This window comes from Hippocampus zosterae, chromosome 8 (assembly GCF_025434085.1).
Source record: "Hippocampus zosterae strain Florida chromosome 8, ASM2543408v3, whole genome shotgun sequence".
NCBI lineage: Eukaryota > Metazoa > Chordata > Actinopteri > Syngnathiformes > Syngnathidae > Hippocampus > Hippocampus zosterae.
This window is the reverse complement of record NC_067458.1, coordinates 6,867,079-6,892,841: the sequence shown is the minus strand read 5'-3', so window position 1 is coordinate 6,892,841 and position 25,763 is coordinate 6,867,079. Positions and strand designations below refer to the sequence as shown.

Genomic DNA, 25,763 nt, shown 5'->3' with positions numbered 1-25,763 from the left:
ACCAACCTCACGGCGATCGACATGTTACCGCGCACGCACACCATGATGAGGAACAGCGTGACGCGGAGGCATGCGACACATTTTGGCAGCCTATTAACTATTGTAGCTCAAGCTTACAATTTTAAAATGCCTCTCTCGGCCCTCCAGATTCCTATTTTTTTCCCGGACCATTGGTAAATTGTACACAAAACAAACTCTGAATGAGAATAGTGATAACGATAAAAGACATAGTGCAACAGCTCTGATCACTGCTGAGTGCTAACAACTTCGGGTGATGCAGGTCACGCGCCACCGTAGGTTAAGGATTTACCTGCTTTATTTTATTTTTTCATACTTTTTGTGAAAATGAAACTGATAGAATTGTTAGGGTGTGGTGTACATTAACACAAAAAATACATTACTACCATGCACAAAAACGCACAAATGGTTATTAGGTTTTTTTTTTGCTCTCCACTCCTCGCGATCGACTTGGGAGCAGTCTGCGATCTACCGGTCGCTCGCGATTGACGTAATGGGCACCCCTGATCTAAACCATTTAACTGAAATGTAACATTTCAACTGTTTTCTCTCCAGGTGTCTTCATTTGAGGGCCTTCCGCACTTCCACAATGTGTACTGCTCCTTATTCTGCTGGTTTAACCTCATAAACGCACAGCCATGAACCTACAATATTATGTTGCATGCTCAAATGCTATCTGCCATTTTGTATTTCGTGCCTTACGTTTTTGATACAAGAAATGCTAAGTTTACATTTAAATTGATATTTGTTTGAAATTGCCACATTTTATGTTTCTACACAATGAAATCCAGTTTGCAGTTATGCACTGTGTGGATTTAACAAATAAAAGCTGTTGATTATATAAAAAAAGGGTTTGGGTTTTTTTGTTCTCAAGTGCGCCATAAAAAAAAAAAAAAAACGTCTGTCTTAAATTGTAGACCGACCGGCCGTTCCCAAAACAATTATCTGTGCTTTCCCCCGGATGGAAAAAACACACAGACACAAGTATTCCTATCTCCTCTTCTCCATAACTCCTCCCCGAGCCTGTGACTGATAAACTGCAGGTGCAATGTCTAAATCCTCGCTGGATTCCTATTCACGCTGCTCCGTCCCCTGTCACGACTGAAGAGACTTGAGCGCATTTACTGTGTGCAGCTTGTTTCACAGATTGTGACCCTCCCCCACCTTTCATCCCTCCCTCCCCGACCCTTGCATTACACGTTAAGACTCGAGAACTATTGTACAGGACTGTATTTTTGAATGTACACTACATGTGCTGACATTTTTTTCTCTGGCTCAAACCATCCCCCCATTTAAGGAGAATGGTTGGAGTCGATCGGTTTTTTCCCCTCCTCTTCCCGACTGTTTTCCTTTCGCATCTAAGATATCAGGGCGCTTAACAATGACCCACCAGTCTTCTCGTTCCGTCTCCCCCATGTTGGTTATTGCTGTCTTGTTGATGTTCTTCTGAACAGGCTGTAACCGGGAATTAAATTCCTTGTGTTTCTTGCATACTTGGCCAATAAATCTGATTCTATTTCTGAAACTGAAATATTCCACAACTGCAGCCCGACAATGGGCCGCCCTATTATGTTGTCATAATAGGGCAACATAACTTCTGGTGTTTTCTGTTAACCCAGAAAAACATGCTCTGAAAACGGCAAATTGAACCCCTAAAATGAAGTCTGAGCCCCGAGCATGTGTGATGTCATTTTCCGTCAAAGTGGCAAAATGTCCTTAAAGGTGTTAATTGTACATGAAAAATAATGAAGTTATCAAATTTATTATGGACAAAATATTAACTTGTGACTCTTGAAAAAAGCTAAATGAACAAAGTATCCCTTTAAAACATATTTAAAACATATACATGTATACAAAACACATTGCAGCAGGAAGCATGGACATTGGGGTGAACAATCAACATCAACAGTTCTATTACAAGCAAGGGTAGTTTGCCTCAGCAACATGCTCAAAGAGCAGAAATAGACACAGACACACTGTGAGGCCAATTGGTTTAATGCTATTAAATCACACTAAAATGTTGCCATTTATGTCAAGGGACTCTTTCCACTATATGCATAGAGTATATACCGTACTCTCACAAGACTTTTCACAATGGAACACCAACTGTCTGCCTCTCCAAGCCAATCAACTTGACATCCAAATGAAGAAGCCAACTGTCACAAAAGAAACGGCTTGATCACTGTTCTTCAGAACTATGAGCATTCCAGTATCTGTGGGGGGTAGTGAGCACTAAACACCGACAACATGTGCGGGTGCAAGGGACAAGGAAGAGACACTCTAATGATGTTTAGATTTATGTCTTTTTCAAACTATTCAGACAGCATCACAGCAACCAATAATATTCAGTGTAGTTTTATTAGCCAATCTTTTACTTCAATCAAGTAATCCCATCATCAGTTACTCAGATGTCTCCAACATTTGTTGTATTTTCTTCTTGTCGCAAGGACATTTTCAACTTGTTCAAAATTCCCTTGCAACAAGATATGTACAGCGTCTGACATACATTTGGCACCTTGAACGAACTCTGACGTGAACGCAACTTTGACTGCCTTCAAAAACTCTCACAATTGTTCCCCGCTCAGTGGGTTAGGAGCTTAAACATAAGGAATGAATTACGTATCACAAATAAGGGAGACACTGCAGGGGCAGAAGAAAGTCAAGACCTACTTGACCTTCTCAATTGTGTGATTTCGGGAAACGCTAGCAATAATTCCTGTGCAATTCATGATGTAAGTGCACGATCAAATACATAAGAACATTGCAAGCCTTGGTTATGACCATAAAAACAGAAACTTCTCCACAATAAAAACTATAGATTTGCGCTTCTGTGATCACCACAAGGACAATGCTACAGGAAGGTTCGCCCTCCCTGTTCGCCACATCTCCAATAACGAATTTAAATGGGGAGTGGTGAATATTTCCCTAATTCGCCATTCTGGCGAAGGGCTAATTTGTCCATCAAAATTGCCCAAGCAAAATCTGCATCAAAACCCATGACAACAAGAGCACAATAGTGCATATGCAAATAGTTCCGCACTTTTCTTCATGGCCCGTTACACATGTGATTTGGTCCAGTAGTAACATAACACTGCTCACCAAATAAAGTTTTAAAAAAAACATGCTTATACAGTTGCAAGAAAAATTATGTGGAATGGAATTACGTGAATTTCTGCATAAATTGGTCATACAATGTGCTCTGATCATCTACGTCAGTGTTTTTCAACTCCTGTGCCGCAAGGCATTGTCAGGTGTGCCGCGGGAAAATATCCAATTTGTATGCCAGTGCAGTCTATAGCCCAGAAAGTAATCATGTAGTACCCTCCCATACCACTAGGGAGCAGCAACAGCTAGCCAATTGCGACAGACAAGCGAATTAGTGACGCATGAATGCAGGACGACGGTGGAAAGATGAGAAAATACGTTTTTTTTGTGTTCAGTTGATTCCAAATCAAACTGTAATAACGTCATTCTTCAATGTTAAAAACGATGATAGTAACAATATAAAACGTTCATTAACCATGGACCCCGTACTCTTGCATGACTGTACTGTCCACGTACATTCAGCGAATGAGTTAAAATTGTGAAATGCTTTGCATAGCAATATCTAGAATAGCAACAGTAGAAGTCATTTCACCGTGCTTCCCTAAATTAGAACCTCAATTAAATTGTCATATTATTTGACAAAGAAAACAAATTATTTTTTTACTTGATGAAACGTCCTTGTAAGTGGACGCCAGGCCCTTATAGTCCAAAATTTAACCTTATAGTCTTCAAAGCCAAAGACGTCATGTCCACACACGTGGACACACAGGTGCCAAATAAACCTCCCCCCCACACACATTTTTAGCTAGTCATGTGCCGCGAGATTTTAACAATGAAAGAAATGTGCCTTGGCTCAAAAAAGTTTGAAAAACACTGATCTACGTCACAACATTAGACAAACACAGTCTTGCTTGACCTCATACCAGACAAACAATTAGATGTTGTGTTTTTATTTTTTTAACACCATGTAAACATTCACAGTGCAGGGTGGAAAAAGTATGTTAAGCCTTTGGCTAATGAGTTAATTGAAGTCAGAAGTCAGCAACCTGGAGTCCATTCAACTTTGAATCCTACTCCCACACTCATGTGACCAAAAAAACCCCTCCAAAAAAGCAGGATGAGTGACAAAGACACAGTTAAACAGCCAATTTAAACGGGAGACGAGTCTTCCTATCAAATCTTACTTTTTAGTGTAAATTACCCAAGCTTCGACACTTTGAGGACAACAATGCGTGTGTGTATGTGTGCATGCGCACGTGTATGTGTGTGTGTACATGCATGTGAAAAAGAAGGAGACTCAAACTGCTTTCAACTAGAGGAAAGCTGGCTAGGGTCATTGAGGGACTATTTTTCAAAACAAAAATACTGCAGACCACAGGTATGTGTGTTCTCCATGCAGTTTAATTTGATTTCATTTGTTATTTTCATTCATTTCCCCCATATGATCACAGCTTGAATGTACACAGCGTAATCCAACAATGCACAGTGATTGACGTCGTTGTGGTAGTAGATGTGTAATGATGCAGTAATCATGACTTAATGTCAGCATCATTATAATCTGTATATAATAAAATTGCATGTTGCAAATAATAGTTTATAATTACCTGTATCTGTATACAGGTAATTATAAACTATTATTTTGTACTATCAGGGTATGTCTGTAATAATAGGAACATAATTAAAAATATATCATTTATTCATCTTCGTCAGTCATTCCTTTTACAGCAAGTACCATCTAAAAAATATCTCATTTTAAAAGTACTGTACCAACATTGTGACAGTCACCAAAATACAGTATGTTGTCTTAAAAATGAGCTTTTCCCAATAAAACGCACCTTGAGCCGTTGCAGTATTTTGCAGAATTGAAACATTAACACTGATCTTCAATACAATAACAAAAAATGGTCATTATTAATTCATGTGCTGAAAAAAAATGTTGAGTAAAAATCATGCTCCAATACAAACTAACATTTCATAAATATTAAAGACCCCGTGAAAATTTTCTCTTTTGTTGTTTTCGAAATACATCTTAAAAACAAGTGTTGAAAGTAACAATTGGTAACAATTTAGTACTAAACTTCTGAGATTTGTCGTAAAACTTTCTTTCATCCTCTCAGTTATCCCGACTTTTGAGACGAGGCTGCAACGCATGCAAACCGACAACCAAGGAGCCAGCTTCCTTACCGATGATAACTTGTCCCAGTTCTACCACTACAAAGTGCTATCAAGCTCTGCCTACAAAATCGTCTCCCCTGAAGCTTTAATGTGTTTTGTGTTATTTGGGCTACAATGTGTCTGCTATTTGCACTTATGCGCAGCGCACATAACAAGACAACGGCAACACAACAATATCTACATCTAAATAGAAGTGTGGCTAGGAGGTTTGTCTTCTGTTTAGCCACATTAACTCAGGGGTTTCGTGACCTGGCACCAACCCTGTTCAAGGGACAGGTCAACACCACATCTGCCCTTGGTAAGAAGCAAAAATGCTTACAAAAACAACAACCCAAAACTGTTATGTTGGGGCTTGGCACTTACCACAGCCCTAGTTTTGCACATATACACATTCAGGAAAAAAGGAACAATGGTATGAAAACAGTCTGATGTGCTTCACAACAGAAGCTCCAACACTCGCCTCATTGAGAATGCAAAGCCTCTTCAGTGGTAGTGTGTGTGTGAGTGTGTATATACTGCGGGGGATGGGGGTCCTTAAAAAGCTTAATGTCTCAGGGAGTGAACCAGTCCCTCTTCAGTCCTTGCACTCCCAATGGGATATTTTACTTGCTGCCCCTTTGACTCAATAGACTCCCCCCCACACGTACACACACGTGCGCGCACGCACGCACGCAAACTCACACAAACACACACGCAAACACACACACACAATTTACCTTCTGTCACTATGTCAAGGATAGTTCATTTCAAGCTGCGCGCACTGAAGGTAGCGAAGGGCTAACTTGCTATGGGTGTGTGTGTGTGTGGCTCCCTTTGGTCACATTTCCAAGTCAGTCCCTGCGGGGCTCAACGACACTGGCAGGAAGCAGGGAAAATAAAGCCTCGATCAACAATAAAGCCTTTTCTGCCAGTCCTACTGGGCATTTATTATTGTTTTGTTTGTGTGTAAATGAGAGCGTGGACATATGGAGAAAGACAATGCACAGTGTGCATATCGATGTCGAATGGGAGAACAATAATGTGACATAAAAAGGGTGACTCATCAAAAAAGCGATTTACTTCTTTTCATTTGTAAACTGACGTGCAGGTAGAATATGAAAAGTCTCCAATCGTTGCAGTACACAGACATGGGGGTGAAAGTATGCACAAACGTAAGCGGCATCCTGACTTTTACGGTAAAACAGATAAGGACCTAATGTTTTCTAGAAAGAGAATCTTATTTTGACCAAGTAGAAGAATCTTGGTCAAAGATAGCGACCATGGAAATGTTCATAGTTGATTCTTAACAGCAGTTTGGCATTTGAAAACAGATGGTGGAGAGATGTAAAACAGGCAAAGCAGCACCTGAAAGTCAAATGCGGACAAGTCTGCAAAAAAAAAAAAAAACATCAAGCTCGTCAAGGCCAAAGAGAGTGGCTATCTTCAACTGAGAAATGTGGGAAAAACATCAGAAAACAGTCAGATAAATGATTTGTCCACAATTGTACAGAAGGATTGAAAACCCCACACCTGGTGCAAATGGGGAAAGAACCCGGTCTGGTCTGACCACAGTCCGGCAGAAGCCAAGAGGGAATGCACAAGGCTGGCAAAAGAATTAAAGGAGCTTGATTGAAATGAAAACGAGTCCTGTTGTCTGGAAGCTTGGAGCTGGGAGAGACATTTCACAAAATATTTTTCTCACTATATCTTTCTTCCCGCAGGCCTCCAGCACAAAGGTAGCCAAAGCAAAAAGGCTGCAGGTACATTCAAAAGGTAGTCAAGATTAAGTGATACTCTTGGGAGGCAATTTGGCGCTTTTTAAAACAGGGATACCGACTGGTCTAAAAGAATATCAACATTCTGAATGGGTTAAATGAACATTGTTATGTCATCACTGTATTTTCTTGCGCTAAGCTCCCCAGTGAAAAATAATTGGATCAGAGGTGAGAGTAGTGCACGTTAGATTATGATTACCTCTCGCAACCTTTGATGCAGTATACGATCAAGTAGAAGAACTTGCAATCGGATTCTTATCAGTCGACAGCAAAACATAAAATGTAATAAAATTTACTTAACGGCACTGAGTCCTCTCCGAAATTGTGTTCAGAAGTAATAGGGGTAAAAAGCTTCTGGATTTTTGGGATGCCAGCTGCTGAAACTTTTAATGAAGTGATATAAATTGTGCACAAGAAGCAAATGAAATACAACTGGCAGAGCCATTTGTATTTTTGGTGACATCAAAAATCTAGGTTGCCCGTGACGTCATCACATTAACTCACACCTCACAAAACAACATGTCTTGGGATGAGTCGCCCACCCACATACAATGTTTTGGGAGCATTAATTTTTTCAAATATGACAGCTGTGTGTATGTGTGTGTGTGTGTGCGTGTGTGTGTATGTGTGTGTGTGTGTGTTTGTTTAAGATCTTCCTTGTGAGACCATTTAAAAGGACACTTTCTAAAAGAACAGATGTAGAGTTCTGCAAAACCTGAAATGGCTCATGTACTCTGGATTCACAACACAGCAATAACAAAGGGAAAATGTTGTTCTATGGTAATGTGGCATGCACACTTAACTCTAACAAAGTAAACCTTACAAAATGGTTGAGCGGAAAAGAACCCTAAGACACTGTGTGGATGAGCTTCAACACCTCCCTGAAATCAAGCCATGTGCCAGCCTGCTTTAAGTCCACCAATAATGTCCTTTGCTCGCAAGAAGCCACACATTACAGGACTTAACGACAACATATCTGTGACGATCTGTAGTCATGAAGTCCTTTTAGCGCCTCGTCCTCACCCAATTTAGTGAATCAAAAATCCCCTCCTGGACCTGCAGCAGATCACCTATGGACCAAACTGATCCGAAGATGATACAGTCAACCAGGCCCTCCAACTCATACTGCAACACCTAGACTCCCTAGAAATGACACCAGGATCATGTTGTGGAGTTCAGCTCTGGCTTTAACATCATCCTCCGAGCTCTACTCTAGGACAAACTGTCCCAGCTCAGGGTGCCCAACTCCATCTGTAGGTGGATCACAGATTCCTGACGGACAACATACAACATGTCCGGCTGGGGAAGACTGTCTTGGACACAAAGACCATCAGCACTGAGACCCCCCTGGGCTGTGTACTTTCTCCGTGGCTTTTTTTCCTATCCCACAACTGCTCCACACTAAACCATCACTACATAAAACTGATCAAGTTTCCGGACGACACGACCCTAATCGGGCTTATCCTAGATGGTGATGAGTCTGCCTACATTTTAACTGGCGTCAATTATACGCTGACATTTGCTATTCGCAGGTCGGCCCGGTCACAGTACCAAACAAATAGCACCGTTCCAATGTAACACCATTTTTCCACCGAAGACAACTCAACAGAACTCGAACCAGAAGCAACTTTTGCAATGGCAAAAAAGATGTACTATTGAGTACTATTTCACAGAGCCCTTCCATTGCAGTTCAAGGTAGTTGGGCAGGTCAGTAGATAGGTGAGGAAAAAAAGAACATTTCATGTAAACCACACCAGGCACACAAAGTATAACAATATAATAATAAAGTAAAGCTGCGGGCAACTTAATGACTTTTATAGCATAAAGCTGAGTCCCCCCCCAGAGCGAGTTGACTTAATTATGTTGACTATCAGCCAAATACCCTGACATCCTGCTATTATTACGCAAGTGAGTGCCAAACTGAATAAGGTGACTCAGACGCATTGGCTAGGTAATTCTCAGTTTCGTATTTGCTGGAGAATGAAGGGTGGGGTAGTGAGGGGTTGCATTACATTTTAAAGAGAGATGCTCGAGCCTCGATAACAAAGCTTTCAGGACCATTCTGGAAGGCTGTACTCTTATCTCAGCCAAAAGAAAAAGAGGGAAATACTCATTAAATAAAAAATGAAAAATATATATATAGCAGTAGAAAATGGATGGATGGATGGATGGATGGATGGGTGGATGGATGGAAAAAAAATATATGACAAAAAACCCCATCACGAGCAACATCATGACGAAACAAAATCAATTCAGCTAATTTCCCAAATAACACCAGGAGGACAGGAAATGTAACCATTAGCTCACTCCAGCAACACACAGAGTACATAACAAGTATATTTCACAGTTTAAGAACAAATGTTGCTGCTGTTCTGATCAATTCAGCTCAAGCGTAAACGACACACAAAGACATAGATCAGCATTGAGTGTCTTGCTCAAGAACTTAAGGAGATGGAGTTAAAGTTGCGTTTCAGGTACTCATCATTATGTACTTGGTCCTACTTTTGCCGGTTTCTGATCAAATAGGAAAGATCCAAAAGTAGGAACACAGGAAAGGATGTCAGCATGGTGCATACAGACTGCATTATAAACAGGGTAATAAAAGAGGCAAATGAAGCAGCGATGGCCCAGGCAGAGCTCAGGTGAGTGCGAGGAGGGGTGACAAAGGAAGAGTCACGAGGATCAGAGGAAGCCTTAAAAGCTGACTCCCATAGGCAGGATAAAGGGATCTCAGTGTGGCAGCTGAGAAGATGAAACACCATTTGGGGCCTGGGCTCCCCCACTGCCTCGCCTCTGTGTTCAGGGCCTGTGAGCTCTTCTGCCTCTGAAGTACTCCCCCGCCCCTCCTCCCGCGACCTCCCTCGGCCTTCCTGCCTCACGACCTCCTCCACCCCAACGCTACGCACCTCCTGCCATTTGGCGACCCAATGAAGCTCTGCTTACATGCATATGGTAAGGTGATGTTGGTACTTTACGCCACAGATTTTGAGACAATAATTAATCAATGCTTTTGCAAATTAATAGTCAGGAAGTCATTGGAAATGCAGGGCATCTCATTAGGGGAAAAACAAGCTTTTCGTCCTGCAGGGTGGAAATCAACATGAAAGCATCTCCGCTCCTCCGCAAAGCTCAGGATGACCTCTTCAAACAGCACAATTCACCAAAGCCGAGGAAAACTGCATTAATTACTGATTCGTTTTCTATTTAAAATCAATGAATCCATCTTCAAAGCAGTCTCACCTTTTGATTGTGCACTGAGTCATCAATTATTATATCAGCTTGAACCGAAACGTTTTTACAGATTTTTAAAAAGCACATATTGCATATAAATATATAAATGTATGTGTGGTTTTCAAATGTTTCTATATTTAAAATCTCAGTTCACGTGTGAAATCCGGGATGCTTGAGTATCAAAAATGTCAAATCAATTACCTTTCATCAATCAGTATCATCCACTACTCAGAAATAAACCAATATGCCCAATTACTGTATGCATTGGCAGCACAGCCACCCAAACAGCAGATAATATTGCAGTTGGCACTGAATGTAATTTTTAATTTGCCAATTTTTTTTGGGGGGGGGGGTTATTTTGGAGACAGCAAACAGCGCTGCAGATTGAATTAACATAAATGGGATGGGCAGCCCTACATTTCAGACAGGACCACATCTACTCCGCGGACATTTGATTAGGGACACATTAGGGACATTAGGGATCTCATATGACTGACTCAGAGTACTGTGTATTGACAAATTAAAAACAAAAACAGTAAATTAGCATTAGCGTGCAGTTGTGATTGTGTTTTACTGTTTTGTAAAGCAATGTTGCAGTGACAAGTTTTTATTATAATTGTATAGGATCTCGCATATTTGGATTGGATGTACGGGCAAATGTAAAACAGCATGCAATCATTTAATAGACTTGTAAATGTAGTGACTATAAACTGTGTTGGATGACATCTTTTAGTTGATGATTGATCAAACAAATTCACTCACATACAGCATGCGTATGTTTTGTTTAAATTATGCTTTATAAAATAAAATAGCAAACTAACGGAGTCGCCCCCATCAAACACACACACCGCTGACACCTAAATCGACAGGGTCTTTTGGTCATATCATCATGATAAATTACATCGTCAACACCGCTCAGGAATCGGATTCTTCTAGCAAATGCTGGCATGTAGGAGCTAATGTGTAACGCAGATATACTTTTAGGGACTTGTGAGTTCGAAGAGGGGCTCCACTGTGGTCAACATAAACACGTCCGACAAACTTCAAAGCTCACGTTGAGCTTGCTGTTTAGGAGCAACCTTCCTTACGTTTCTGTCGCCACGTCGCATCGCTAAAATAACAGTAGTTTAGAGACAAAACGTGTCCCCTCTTTGTTTTTGTTTATTAACCTTGTTATGCCAGGTTTGGGGCTGCTCCGCCCACTACAAAGTGGCACAAGTACAGTAGTCCCCACAGGTTTTCATGAAAGCCAAACGACAACAACATTCAATTTACCTGCATAGTAAAGACTCCGAGCTCTTGAGTGGACAGCTTCTTTATCTGTTCGGAGAGAACTTGTGTTTCTTCCAAAATAGAAAACTCCGTGTCGGCTCGACAATATCCCCAAGAAAGAGTCGAGCACATAAAAGCGAAGCTCCACAAACGAGCCGACAAGCTCCCGCGAAGACGGAGCAGCGCAGCCCGCAAAGGAGCGCGTCGTTTCGGCGTCAAAGCCCAAGTGCTGTGCCTGGTCCGCCTCGCCATGATGGTCGGGGCTCCTCAAAGCGGACAAGCACCGAGTGTGAGCGAGGAGAAGAGGAGAACTACTTTTTTTCACAACTTTGTGCTGTGGAGTAAGTGTGGCCTTTCCCTCACGGATGACACTCCGAAATGCCTGGCGACGCAAACCATTGCCCTTCTTCGAATTCCCTGAAGAGAATAAAATATATCCATGAGTAGAAGGGAAGTATTTCTTCAAAAAAGCTTGACCTCCCAACTCGAACTCCAGAAGGGCTGGCAGCGTGTGTGTGTGCGTGTGCGTGTGTGAGCCCCAGCTTCTCCACAATAGGGGTGAAAGTAGGGGGCGTGGAAACTCGGGAGTCCTACAGACGTCCGGAGCAGAGATCAATGGATCGACGTGTAATGACGCCTTCATGAACAGCTGGGAAATTTTTCGTCAGCACAAATGTACTTGTACACCGTTACAACTTTGTTTTGTCCGCGTGTTTAAAAAAAAAAAAACTATGACAAATATTTAATCGGTCGCGTCACGCAGCGATTCAATATATGCCTACATTGATAAATATTGTTCTAAATGTGCCAAAGAAATTAAACCACAAGTAAACATTAAAATTTTTTAACATTGCAGCTGAGTGAGGTACATCCTAAATGTCGCTTTTATGATACATTTTTACACATAGTATATATATTAATGTAGCATTGTTGTCATGATGTCACAAGTACTCACACTCACAAAAATGAGTATTTTGCGGTTAAAAAAACACGTCCCATCTTTTTCCTCCAATTATAATTTAATTATTCTTTTAAAACGCGTCCCACCGTGAATAGCCTATGAGAGTGATACATTGACTGTACCAGTGGGTAGAACTGTTGCTTTGCGTCTCACAACTCTCTTGAGCTATCTTGCAACCTCAGAAAGGCCATTCTTGTTTTCTTTTGTTTGTAATGTCCACTACCTGACACATTTTAAAATATTAAAATTGAATTAGATGAATATGGTTTCTGGTAGTGTAGTGGTGCTCTCCCCTTCCTTGTATGCGGGCAGCGTGGGATTGGTTCCCTCTCAGTGGTGGTGTGGATATGAGTGTGAATGGTCGTTTCTCTCTATATGTCCTCTGCGACTGACTGGCAACCAGTTCACAGTGTAGTCTGTCTACTGCCCGAAGGCAGTTGGTAGAGGCTCCAGCAACTCCCTTTGATCCTATTCACGATAAGGATGGATGGATGGATGGATGGAATAAAATTGAGGCCAGCGAGAGATGGTTTTTCAAAGATCACGTTCTTAATATTCTACTGTCATATAATACAGATTGAATGAAGATGACCAAAAGTGTATCTGCGTGTGCGTGTGTGTGTGTGTGTGTTTTAAACTGGAAACTCAGAAAAAAAGACAACAGTAAAAATTAACAAAGTGATTGAAACGCGGGCGGCCCGGTAGTCCAGTGGTTAGCACGTCGACTTCACAGTGCAGAGGTTCAATTACAGCTCCGGCCTCCCTGTGTGGAGTTTGCATGTTCTCCCCGGGCCTGCGTGGGTTTCTCCGGGTACTCCGGTTTCCTCCCACATTCCAAAAACATGCGTGGCAGGCTGATTGAACACTCTAAAATTGTCCCTATGTGTGAAAGTGAGCGTGGATGGTTGTTTGTCTCTGTGTGCTCTGCGATTGACTGACAACCGCTTCAGGATGTCCCCCGCCTACTGCCCGAAGACATCTGGGATAGGCTCCAGCATCCCCCGCGACCCTAGTGAGGATCAAGTGGTTCGGAAAATGGATGGATGATTGAAACACTTAAGGGGAAGTCAAGTCAAATATGTATTTACGATGATATGTTCTATGCGCCCCCACTAGTCTAAACATGGCATTCTCATTCATAGTGCATTTGTTGAAGATGAATTAGGTAGCAAAATCCATCCATTTTCATCCACCTCATGGGGTGGCCACTTTCACTTACTGTTGCCTGAAAATGAAATCACAGTGAGTAAACATTAGGCGCTCCGGTTTCCTCCCACATTCCAAAGATATGCATGACAGGCTGACTGAACACTCTAAATTGTCCCTAGGTGTGAGTGTGAGTGCGAATGGTTGTTCGTTTCTGTGTGCCCTGCGATTGGCTGGCAACCAATTCAGGGTGTCCCCCGCCTACTGCCCGGAGACAGCTGGGATAGGCTCCAGCACCACCCGCGACCCTAGTGAGGATCAAGCGGTACGGAAGATGAATGAATGAATGAATAAACATTAGGCACCGTGATGTCATTTCAATCCACCGTGTCCATTCCGTGGCCAGTTCGTACAGTTAAGCTTCGTGAGGGATGAAGACAGGACCCAAACGCAGACACAATAAACTCAGGAGGGTTTTAATTCCAGGAAGTGGGACAGGTCGAGGTGGCAGGTACAGAAGGGTAGTCAAAATGACCAATTCAAGGAGTACAGGAACGCAGGAGCGTCACAGCTTGCCAGAAACAACTACGGCAGGAACAATCACAGACGAACTGGCAACGGGTGGCTGTTCAGGCTGGTTTATATGCTGCGAATGGCTGGCTGAATGAGATGAAGACTAACAGGTGTGTAGGGGAGACAGGTACACTGATTAGGAAGGCGTCCAGCCCCACACTGAAAAAGGTAACAAAAACAAAAGGGAGGGGCGACACCATGGACAAATAAAGGATTCTAAGAGTACACCCCCACCCCCTCCTCAACGGGAGCTTCCCGGCGCCCCCCCCCCCCCCCCCCGCCCCACCCAGGCCTCTTCAGGTGCACCCGATGTAAGTCAGAGATCAAATCTGGGTCCAAAATAAAAGATCGGGGCACCCATGAACGAGACTCCGGACCGTACCCAATCAACCAATCGACCAGGTACTACATGCCCCGACACCTACGCCTCACATCCACCAGGTGGCAGACTTCAAAGACGGGATGGTCATCAATGATTCTGGTGGGAGGAGGGAATTCTGACTGAGGGGACAACCAAATTGTGTGGTGCGCTGTTGCACGTAATGGAAAATGTCCTTGGTCTGCTGGAACGCCCAGCAAGGTGCAAATTCCCAAACATAGTCACTAGATTTTACCCGCAACGAAAATGAAAATACACAATTTTTTTTCCCAGAGCATGTGTCCCTTTCTCTCTCTCTTTATCTGTCATGCGCTCTCTCATGCTCTCTCTCGCACTCTCTGCTGCCAACATCCAAACAAAGTATTTAATTTCATTACATAGAACGTGAACCGTCATCAAGAAAGACACAGTGATTGCTGTCACGGGATTAATCCATTTGCATTATTTTAATTAGAGCATACACTTCCAAAGCCACCTGGTTTGGAAAGATAAAGGGGAGCAGAGAAAGAAAAAGTAGGGCTGATGAGTCCAAAATGCAAGAAATAAGAACATAACTGTATTTATTGAGCTCCGGGGTGAGATGATGTGAGCACTTTTCATAGCCATAAAAAACAGACTTTGTGGTTTCACAGGTGGCTTTAAAGTATTCGCCGACTGAAGGATATGGATACTATATATATATATATATATATTTTTTTTTTTATCCTCATCTCACCCCTCGGGTGGTGTCCATCCCTCATTCAGCTCGGGTCCTCTTCCAGAGGCTAGGAAGCTGGAGGGTTCTGCACAGTATCCTTGCTGTTCCCTGCACTGCACATTTCTGGACTGGGATGTCCGATGTTGTGTGTGTGTGTGTGCGTGTGTGTGTATATATATATATATATACCCCTCCGTGAGTCGTCCGTCACCTTACCGTGGTGGAGGGGTTTGTGTGTCCCAATGATCCTAGAAGCTAAGTTGTCTGGGTCTTTATGCCCCTGGCAGGGTCACCCATGGCAAACAGGTTCTAGGTGAGGGGGCAGACAAAGCACGGCTCAAAGACCCCAATGATGATCGAAATACAGTGCACTCCGCTTAATAGAACACCGGTTAATAGAGTAATCCGCTTAATAGAGCAAAAGGCTCTGGAACGGATTTGCCTAATGCAATTTCCTATAAAGATACTCCGCTTAGTAGAACAGATCTCCGCTTAATAGAACAGGCCGTAAGCAATGAACATTGTAAACTAGTGGTTTTCGAAGTGTAGCTATCGCGATACTGTACCACTATCGCGAGAAAACATGGTAGTTCTAGCCGTATACAGTAACAGGTAGCACGCGTCACTCCACACATAGACACACGCACGTCACAATGGCTTCAACTTCATTCAAGACACGAGAGAGAGACGAAGTGTAGCTATCGCGATACTGTACCACTATCGCGAGAAAACGCGGTAGTTCTAGCCGTATACAGTAACAGGTAGCACGCGTCACTCCACACATAGACACACGCACGTCACAATGGCTTCAACTTCATTCAAGAGACGAGGGCTATCACCTGCGGATAAGAAGGACATACTCAGACGATACGATGCATTGCCGGATTCTCAGAAGGTACGCCCGCGGTTTCCAGGACTTCCCTCTTATCCAGCACATTGAGAGGGAAGTCAACCGCAAAATTACGGACTCCTGTTTCCAGACAAAAGTAACGAAATTTTTCTCGTGATTTGAGATGTTTGACTGAAGTTGATTAAAGTTGTTGTTTTGTTGTTTGATTAACGATATGGACGTCCACAGTCGAAATATCTCTTCTAACTCGTCAGCAGGGGTTTTTCTGCGTGCATAACTTGGTCGTGGACGTGTCTGAAGGTGTACCTAATAAAGTGTCTCCGGTTAATAGAAACTCCGCTCAGTAGAACAGAAGCGCTTCGGCCCAATGGTGTTCTATTAAGCGGAGTGCACTGTAAATGGATCTAGGTTTCCCTTGCCCGGACGCGGGTCACCGGGGCCCCCCTCTGGAGCCAGGCCTGGAGGTGGGGCTCGTTGGCAGGCGCCTGGTGGCCGGGCTTACACCCATGGGGCCCGGCCGGGCACAGCCCGAAGAGGCAACGTGGGTCCCCCTTCCCATGGGCTCACCACCCATGAGAGGGGCCAAAGGGGTCGGGTGCAATGTGAGCTGGGCGGCAGCCAAAGGCGGGGACCCTGGCGGTCTGATCCTCGGCTACAGAAGCTAGCTCTTGGGACATGGAATGTCACCTCTCTGGCAGGGAAGGAGCCCGAGCTGGGGTGTGAGGCAGAGAATTTCCGACTGGATATAGTCGGACTTGCCTCCACACACAGCCTGGGTTCTGGTACCAGTTCTCTTGAGAGGGGTTGGACTCTCTTCCACTCTGGAGTTGCTCACGGTGAGAGGCGCAGAGCAGGTGTGGGCATACTCATTGCCCCCCGGCTCAGTGCCTGTACATTGGGGTTCACACCGGTAGACGAGAGGGTTGCCTCCCTCCGCCTTCGGGTGGGTGGACGGGTCCTGACTGTTGTTTGTGCATATGCACCAAACAGCAGCTCAGCATACCCACCCTTTTTGGAGTCCTTGGAGGGTGTGCTGGAGAGTACTCCTGCTGGGGACTCTCTTGTTCTGCTGGGGGACTTCAATGCTCACGTGGGCAATGACAGTGATACCTGGAGGGGCGTGATTGGGAGGAACGGCCCCCCCGATCAGAACCCGAGTGGTGTTTTGTTATTGGACTTCTGTGCTCGTCATGGATTGTCCATAACGAACACCTTGTTCAAACATAAGGGTGTCCATATGTGCACTTGGCACCAGGACACCCAAGGCCGCAATTCGATGATCGACTTTGTAGTTGTATCATCGGATTTGCGGCCGCATGTTCTGGACACTCGGGTGAAGAGAGGGGCGGAGCTGTCAACTGATCACCACCTGGTGGTGAGTAGGCTCCGATGGTGGGGGAAGATGCCGGTCCGTCCTGGCAGACCCAAACGTATAGTGAGGGTTTGTTGGGAGCGTCTGGCGGAATCCCCTGTCAGAAGGAGTTTCAACTCCCACCTCCGACAGAGCTTTTCCCATGTTCCGGGGGAGGCGGGGGACATTGAGCCCCGTAGACCATGTTCCGTGCCTCTATTGTTGAGGCGGCCAATCTGAGTTGTGGCCGTAAGGTGGTTGGTGCCTGTCGTGGCGGCAATCCCCGTACTCGCTGGTGGACACCAGCAGTAAGGGATGCCGTCAAGCTGAAGAAGGAGTCCTATCGAGCGTTTATGGCCTGTGGGACCCCAGAGGCAGCTGACGGGTATCGACTGGCCAAGCGGACCGCGGCTTCGGTGGTCGCCGAGGCAAAAACCCGAGCATGGGAGGAGTTCGGTGAGGCCATGGTAAGCTGACTTCCGGACGGCTTCGAGGAAATTCTGGTCCAGCATCCGACGTCTCAGGAGGGGGAAGCAGATCACCACTAACACTGTGTACAGTGGGGATGGGGCGCTGCTGACTTCGACTCGGGACGTTGTGAACCGGTGGGCAGAGTACTTCGAAGACCTCCTCAACTCCACCAACACGCCTTCCTTGGAGGAAGCAGAGCCTGGGGACTCTGAGGTGGGCTCTCCTATCTCTGTGGTTGAAGTCACCGATGTGGTTAAAAAGCTCCTCCGTGGCAAGGCCCCAGGGGTGGATGAGATCCGCCCGGAGTTCCTCAAGGCTCTGGATGTTGTGGGGCTGTCCTGGTTGACACGCCTCTGCAACATCACGTGGTCAACAGGGAGAGGGCCTCTGGATTGGCAGACCGGGGTGGTAGTCCCTCTTTTTAAAAAGGGGGACCGGAGGGTGTGTTCCAACTCCAGAGGGATCACACTCCTCAGCCTCCCTGGTAAGGTCTATTCAGGGGTGCTGGAGAGGAGGGTCCGTCAGGAAGTCGAGCCTGAGATTGAGGAGGAGCAGTGTGGTTTTCGTCCCGGCCGTGGAACAGTGGACCAGCTCTACACCCTTAGCAGGGTCCTTGAGGGTATGTGGGAATTCGCCCAACCAGTCTACATGTGTTTTGTGGACTTGGAGAAGGCGTTTGACCGTGTCCCTCGGGGAGTTCTGTGGGGGGTATGGGGTACCGAACCCCCTGATACGGGCTGTTCGGTCACTATACCACCGATGTCAGAGTTTGGTTCGCATTGCCGGCAGTAAGTCGGAATCATTTCCAGTGGGGGTGGGACTCCACCAAGGCTGCCCTTTGTCCCCGATTCTGTTCATAACCTTTATGGACAGAATTTCTAGGCGCAGCCGAAGCGTTGAGGGGGTCTGTTTTGGGGGCCTCAGTATTACATCCCTGCTTTTTGCAGATGATGTGGTGCTGTTGGCTCCTTCAAACGGGGCTCTCCAACTCTCACTGGAGCGTTTCGCAGCCGAGTGTGAAGCGGTTGGGATGAAAATCAGCACCTCCAAATCTGAAACCATGGTCCTCAGTCGGAAAAGGGTGGAGTGCCCCCTCCAGGTCAGGGGGGAGATCTTGCCCCAAGTGGAGGAGTTTAAGTATCTTGGGGTCTTGTTCACGAGTGAGGGCAGGAGTGAGCGGGACATCGACAGGCGGATCGGTGCAGCGTCTGCTGTGATGCAGACGTTGTATCGGTCTGTCGTGGTGAAGAAGGAGCTGAGCCAAAGGGCGAAGCTCTCAATTTACCGGTCGATCTACGTTCCAACCCTCATCTATGGTCACGAGCTATGGGTCGTGACCGAAAGAACGAGATCCCGGATACAAGCGGCCGAAATGAGTTTTCTCCGCAGGGTGTCCGGGCTCTCCCTTAGAGATAAGGTGAGAAGCTCGGTCATCCGGGAGGGGCTCTGAGTCGAGCCGCTTCTCCTCCACATCAAGAGGAGCCAGATGAGGTGGCTTGGGCATCTGATTCGGATGCCTCCCGAGCGCCTCCCCGGTGAGGTGTTCCGGTCATGTCCCACCGGGAGGAGACCCCGAGGAAGACCCAGGACACGCTGGAGAGACTATGTCACCCAGCTTGCCTGGGAACGACTCGGGATCCCCCGGGGAGAGCTGGAAGAGGTAGCTAGGGAGAGGGAAGTCTGGGCTTCCCTGCTAAAGCTGTTGCCCCCGCGACCCGGCCCCGGATAAGCGGTAGATAATGAATGGATGGATGGATGGATGAATGGATATATCTATCTATATATATATATAGTGAGAGAGAGAGAGACACACAGAGGGGACCACAAACAGAGACAGACCTGTGGCAGACGAGATAAGTTCTTTTACCATTGTTTGTGCAGTTTGTTTTGTGTCCTGACTTGCGTGTGTCTTATCCAGGTTGTTAGTAATCCACTTGAGTCTGTTCATGTTTTTGAAGATTGTTTTAATCACTCACAAACAGACAATAAACATACAGTAAGAGAAATGTCTGTTTCTGCAATTCAACACTGCCAGTCTGAGCATTTGTTTTCCCTAATGCCCAAGATGAACGCCCTGTGTTGGACACTAAATGCGAACACCTGAAGAAAGTACAACAATAACATTATTGACATAAACAGTGACGTAGTTCCTAACTCTTGATCCATCCATGTAGTTTGCCAGAAAACCTCTCTTGGCCCTTTATCTTTGAAGTGTAAATGTTCTGCTCAGGTAAAGTGTAATATTACACAGTATGCAAGGCAAAAGTAAAGGACGGATTCAAAATTATGACGGATGGAAGTTAAATCTACATGGCAGTAGAGTAAGATATACAGTAATCAATCAGCAAGACTTCGAAGTATCCTTTTTCCTGCTAAAGTGTTCATTTGACCTTGGCATGTTTAGTGTGGTTTAATTGCCTTCACTTCAACCCATCACAACAAATCAACAGGAAGTTTTTGTATGACAGAAATACAGATTGTATACCTCCCACCAATTGGAATCTTCTTTATTTTTTATGAACACGTCGCTTAAATCTGTATTTGTATCTGTGTGTGAGTGGGGTGGGGCGATAAAAGTAGGCCCCATACTGTTTCTATGGCAACTGGATTCTTTCAAGTTTTGGCCCCCTTTTTACAGCTGGATATAACAACCAGATCTGCGCCCCCCCCCCCCCCCCGCCTTCCTTCTGCCTCAACCCTCCTCTCTCTCTCTCTCTCTCTGCAACATCAAAATGTTATTTTTAAGACATAAGCTGATTCCAAGTCAGACCCAAAAAGCTATTTCTGGCTCTCTTCAAGACTGAGGTTGTGTGCAGTGCTACATTTGACATGCATAAGAAAGACAAAAGTAAAATAAAGGACTCAGTGGAAGCGTGCAGCATATGCACACATACAATAAGCTACAGAATGTGATTGAAATGCTGCCTGTTGTTTGCTGATAATGATGAGAATTGCTTCATGTGTTTGAATGCAACTATGACTGAATGCGAGTATGAGTATGCGCAGTGCAGCAAGCAGCATAGGCAGACCTTGAAACAAAAATCCTCAAAAGGAAAGTGGGGGATGGTGGGGAGGGGGCTTCAAGAGAGGGCAAGAGCAGAGGTAGATTGTAGAAGATGAAAGGAGCAGACAGGGGAAGGAAAAGATGAACCAGAGGAGAACAAACGTTTCATGTTATGTTGTGTCATCCAGCACAGTATCAATAGCATGTATCACCCAAGTGAGCATGAAATATTCATTAGAAAATCGAGAAATGATAATTTTTTTAAAGCCTAGAGAAGATTCAAGGCTTCTAAAAGCATCCCACTTGTATTCACATCCATTTCATAATGATGTGAAATGTGCGATTAATTAAAAAAAATGGATGTAGCAACTCCATCAATGTTTTTCACTTGCTGTATTATGATGTACATTTGTTAAAGCTTCTACACTGGCAATGGGCAACTTGTGGCACACGGCAGGCGTAAGCCCACAATCAGAGTGACTCTCACTTAATTTTCGAAAATGAAAATATGCCAGCCAGATGGTTTGGCGTAAAGCTCTACTGGGGAACAGGCCCCTACGACAGTGATACTTAACCAGCGGCACGTGGCCCAGTACTGGAGTGCAGGCAACTCGGTACCACACTGCACAGACATTATTTTAAAAATAATAATAAAAAGAGCAGATAGCCTAAATGTACGTTATCACCATGGCAGGAATGTAACTGATGGTTGCCGATCCATGAACTATCAGCTGGATCATGAACTGGTCTGTTGCGGAAAAAAGGTTGGGGATCACTGCCCTATTACATCCCCTTCCTCCCGCACACGGTCACAAACCTACATGCAAACAACACCCCAACCTCACTGCTGCAATCTAAAACTATTACTTGAGGCATTCACAAATGTACAAATATATATTTCTTATTATATAATTCAACAAGTATGAACACTTTGAACACTACAAAAAAAAAGCACAGCAAAGCTGTGTTTGCATCACGTCAAACTGCACTGTGCCTTTAGTGTTCCGCACCCCAGGTAAAGCGGTGTGCGTGGGCACAGTGGCGGTACAAGCTTGATGGCACCGTTTATGTGTGCAGTGTGCAGACTTAATAACCGGCATGTCCTACATTGATATGAAGAGGGTAGGTGTTGTCGTTGTACCAAAAACGTAAAATCACCTTGAAGAAATGAGGAAAGAACATGCTGTTTAGTCAGCTTGCTTTAATGTGTTCATGCAAGTGAACAACAGTGTGTTCCAATATAAAACACTGAGATCGGTAAGGAATAATTAATAAACAGTCATTTGGAGTCACAGCTCCAATTCTTCATGTCAATTTTATTTTTTTATTTTTAATGTAACATTTAGCCTTCACCAGAAAATTCCAGGAGCTTTATGTGATGCCTTTCTATCCCAAACAAATTACTATTTCTATTTTGGAGTGACCAAGCTGACAGAAAAACTGGGGTTGGGGTATCAATGTTATCATTTAGCAGCAAATGCATTCACCTACTAATATGGAAGAAATTACCATTGTCAGAAGAGGACTAACATTTTGTAGCATGATTAATAATATAGCTGTTTTTTGTATGCAAATTGAAACAGATGATGTATATACTGTAATACAGTATAACTGCAATGTAATAAAGTGTATGAGGGAAAAGTGGTTAGGATTGCAAGACTGTCCGCGTTTTATGTCATGTGCTGTGTTTATTATTTTACTTTATGTTAGCTGTTTTGTTAAGCGCTTTGTTACAGCTGCAGCTGTTGTGAAAGCGCTATATAAATCAGGATGTATTGTATTGTATTGTATTGTATCTGTTCCCTCTTATTTGTTCGTGCGAGGGCGGGGCCACTCGAGTAGAGTGTTACGTCAATGAGTGGGGACGACCCAGGAGGGGAAGAGTGGCACGGACGGGCAATCTGAGTGTTGAGCGTACGGGGCATGTGTTGTGGCCAGGGGCGGCTCTGGTATGTATGAGTTTTGTTGTCATTTTGCTGAGTAAAAAAAGTCAACGGATTGCATCAGTGACTGTGTGCATCCTTGACGACACTGAAGGGCATTACAGGACTGTTTTGTCTTATCTGTCGATATGCGCCATTGCGGTATCATGTGAGCTTGGAACACACAGTCAACATTGTGATACTCTGATAAACTAGCAGGGCTATTCACTGCAGAGATGCTGCCCTTTGTTATTGCAAGTGAACTGCACAGGGCCTATCCGAACCTTAAAAAATTAAATAGGATCGAGCTGACTGTTCCAATAAGCAGTGCAAAGGCAGAGCGCACTTTCAGTCGCCTTAAATTAATTAAATGTTACCCGCACTCTGCAATGAGTGAGCTACATCTCTCCAACCTGGCACTACTTTTCATTAAGAGAGACCATACTGAGAGTACTAACTTTTATGATCTTGAGACATTTTCTGGGATGAAGAAACGAAAAACAAAATTCAAGGCTAAGTCAAATCGTAACAGAAATGCCATCCATCTTCTACCGCTTATCCGGGGCCGGGTCGCGGGGGCAACAGCTTTAGCAGGGAAGCCCAGACTTCCCTCTCCCTAGCTACTTCTTCCAGCTCTCCCCGGGGGATCCCGAGGCATTCCCAGGCCAGCTGGGTGACATAGTCTCTCCAGCGTGTCCTGGGTGTTCCTCGGGGTCTCCTCCCAGTGGGACATGCCCGGAACACCTCACCAGGGAGGCGTTCAGGAGGCATCCGAATCAGATGCCCAAGCCACCTCATCTGGCTCCTCTCGATGTGGAGGAGAAGCGGCTCGACTCTGAGCCCCTCCCGGATGACCGAGCTTCTCACCTTATCTCTAAGGGAGAGCCCGGACACCCTGCGGAGAAAACTCATTTCGGCCGCTTGTATCCGGGATCTCGTTCTTTCGGTCACGACCCATAGCTCGTGACCATAGATGAGGGTTGGAACGTAGATCGACCGGTAAATCGAGAGCTTCGCCCTTTGGCTCAGCTCCTTCTTCACCACGACAGACCGATACAACGTCCGCATCACAGCAGACGCTGCACCGATCCGCCTGTCGATCTCTCGCTCCCTCCTGCCCTCACTCGTGAACAAGACCCCAAGATACTTAAACTCCTCCACTTGGGGCAAGATCTCCCCCCCGACCCGGTGGGGGCACTCCACCCTTTTCCGACTGAGGACCATGGTTTCAGATTTGGAGGTGCTGATTTTCATCCCAACCGCTTCACACTCGGCTGCGAAACGCTCAAGTGAGAGTTGGAGAGCCCTGTTTGAAGGAGCCAACAGCACCACATCATCTGCAAAAAGCAGGGATGCAATACTGAGGCCCCCAAAACGGACCCCCTCAACGCTTCGGCTGCGCCTAGAGATTCTGTCCATAAAGGTTATGAACAGAATCGGTGACAAAGGGCAGCCTTGGCGGAGTCCTACCCCCACTGGAAACGATTCCGACTTACTGCCGGCAATGCGAACCAAACTCTGCCATCGGTGGTATAGTGACCGAACAGCCCGTATCAGGGGGTTCGGTACCCCATACCCTCGAAGCACCCCCCACAGAACTCCCCGAGGGACACGGTCAAACGCCTTCTCCAAGTCCACAAAACACATGTAGACTGGTTGGGCGAATTCCCACATACCCTCGAGGACCCTGCTAAGGGTGTAGAGCTGGTCCACTGTTCCACGGCCGGGACGAAAACCACACTGCTCCTCCTCAATCTGAGGCTCGACTTCCTGACGGACCCTCCTCTCCAGCACCCCTGAATAGACCTTACCAGGGAGGCTCAGGAGTGTGATCCCTCTATAGTTGGAACACACCCTCCGGTCCCCCTTTTTAAAAAGAGGGACTACCACCCCGGTCTGCCAATCCAGAGGCACTCTCCCTGTTGACCACGCGATGTTGCAGAGACGTGTCAACCAGGACAGCCCCACAACATCCAGAGCCTTGAGGAACTCCGGGCGGATCTCATCCACCCCTGGGGCCTTGCCACCGAGGAGCTTTTTAACCACATCGGTGACTTCAGCCACAGAGATAGGAGAGCCCACCTCAGAGTCCCCGGGCTCTGCTTCCTCCAAGGAAGACGTGTTGGTGGAGTTGAGGAGGTCTTCGAAGTACTCTGCCCACCGGTTCACAACGTCCCGAGTCGAAGTCAGCAGCGCCCCATCCCCACTGTACACAGTGTTAGTGGTGCACTGCTTCCCCCTCGTGAGACGTCGTATGGTGGACCAGAATTTCCTCGAAGCCGTCCGGAAGTCGGCTTCCATGGCCTCACCAAACTCTTCCCACGCTCGGGTTTTTGCCTCGGCGACCACCGAAGCCGCGTTCCGCTTGGCCAGTCGATACCCGTCAGCTGCCTCTGGGGTCCCACAGGCCATAAAGGCTCGATAGGACTCCTTCTTCAGCTTGACGGCATCCCTTACTGCTGGTGTCCACCAGCGAGTACGGGGGTTGCCGCCACGACAGGCACCAACCACCTTACGGCCACAACTCAGATTGGCCGCCTCAACAATAGAGGCACGGAACATGGTCCACTCGGGCTCAATGTCCCCCGCCTCCCCCGGAACATGGGAAAAGCTCTGTCGAAGGTGGGAGTTGAAACTCTTTCTGACAGGGGATTCCGCCAGACGCTCCCAACAAACCCTCACAATACGTTTGGGTCTGCCAGGACGGACCGGCATCTTCCCCCACCATCGGAGCCTACTTACCACCAGGTGGTGATCAGTTGACAGCTCCTCCCCTCTCTTCACCCGAGTGTCCAGAACATGCGGCCGCAAATCCGATGATACAACTACAAAGTCGATCATCGAACTGCGGCCAAGGGTGTCCTGGTGCCAAGTGCACATATGGACACCCTTATGCTTGAACAAGGTGTTCGTT

The 25,763-nt window shown here is 45.7% G+C and overlaps 2 protein-coding genes across 2 annotated transcripts in view; both read right to left on the bottom strand.

Moving 5' to 3' along the window:
* cachd1 (cache domain containing 1) overlaps positions 1-12,065 on the bottom strand; it is an 87,322-nt gene extending 75,257 nt beyond the window's left edge. Inside the window, exon 1 of the mRNA XM_052073316.1 lies at positions 11,499-12,065. Within this exon, the coding sequence (XP_051929276.1) occupies positions 11,499-11,747 (249 nt within the window). The 5' untranslated portion in view covers positions 11,748-12,065. The remainder of the gene's footprint in view (positions 1-11,498) is intronic.
* A 1,781-nt stretch (positions 12,066-13,846) lies between these two features.
* The window catches only part of alg6 (ALG6 alpha-1,3-glucosyltransferase), a 273,870-nt gene continuing 261,953 nt past the window's right edge, over positions 13,847-25,763 (bottom strand). Inside the window, exon 15 of the mRNA XM_052073440.1 lies at positions 13,847-13,863. The gene's annotated coding sequence lies outside the window, so the exon portion shown is untranslated. The remainder of the gene's footprint in view (positions 13,864-25,763) is intronic.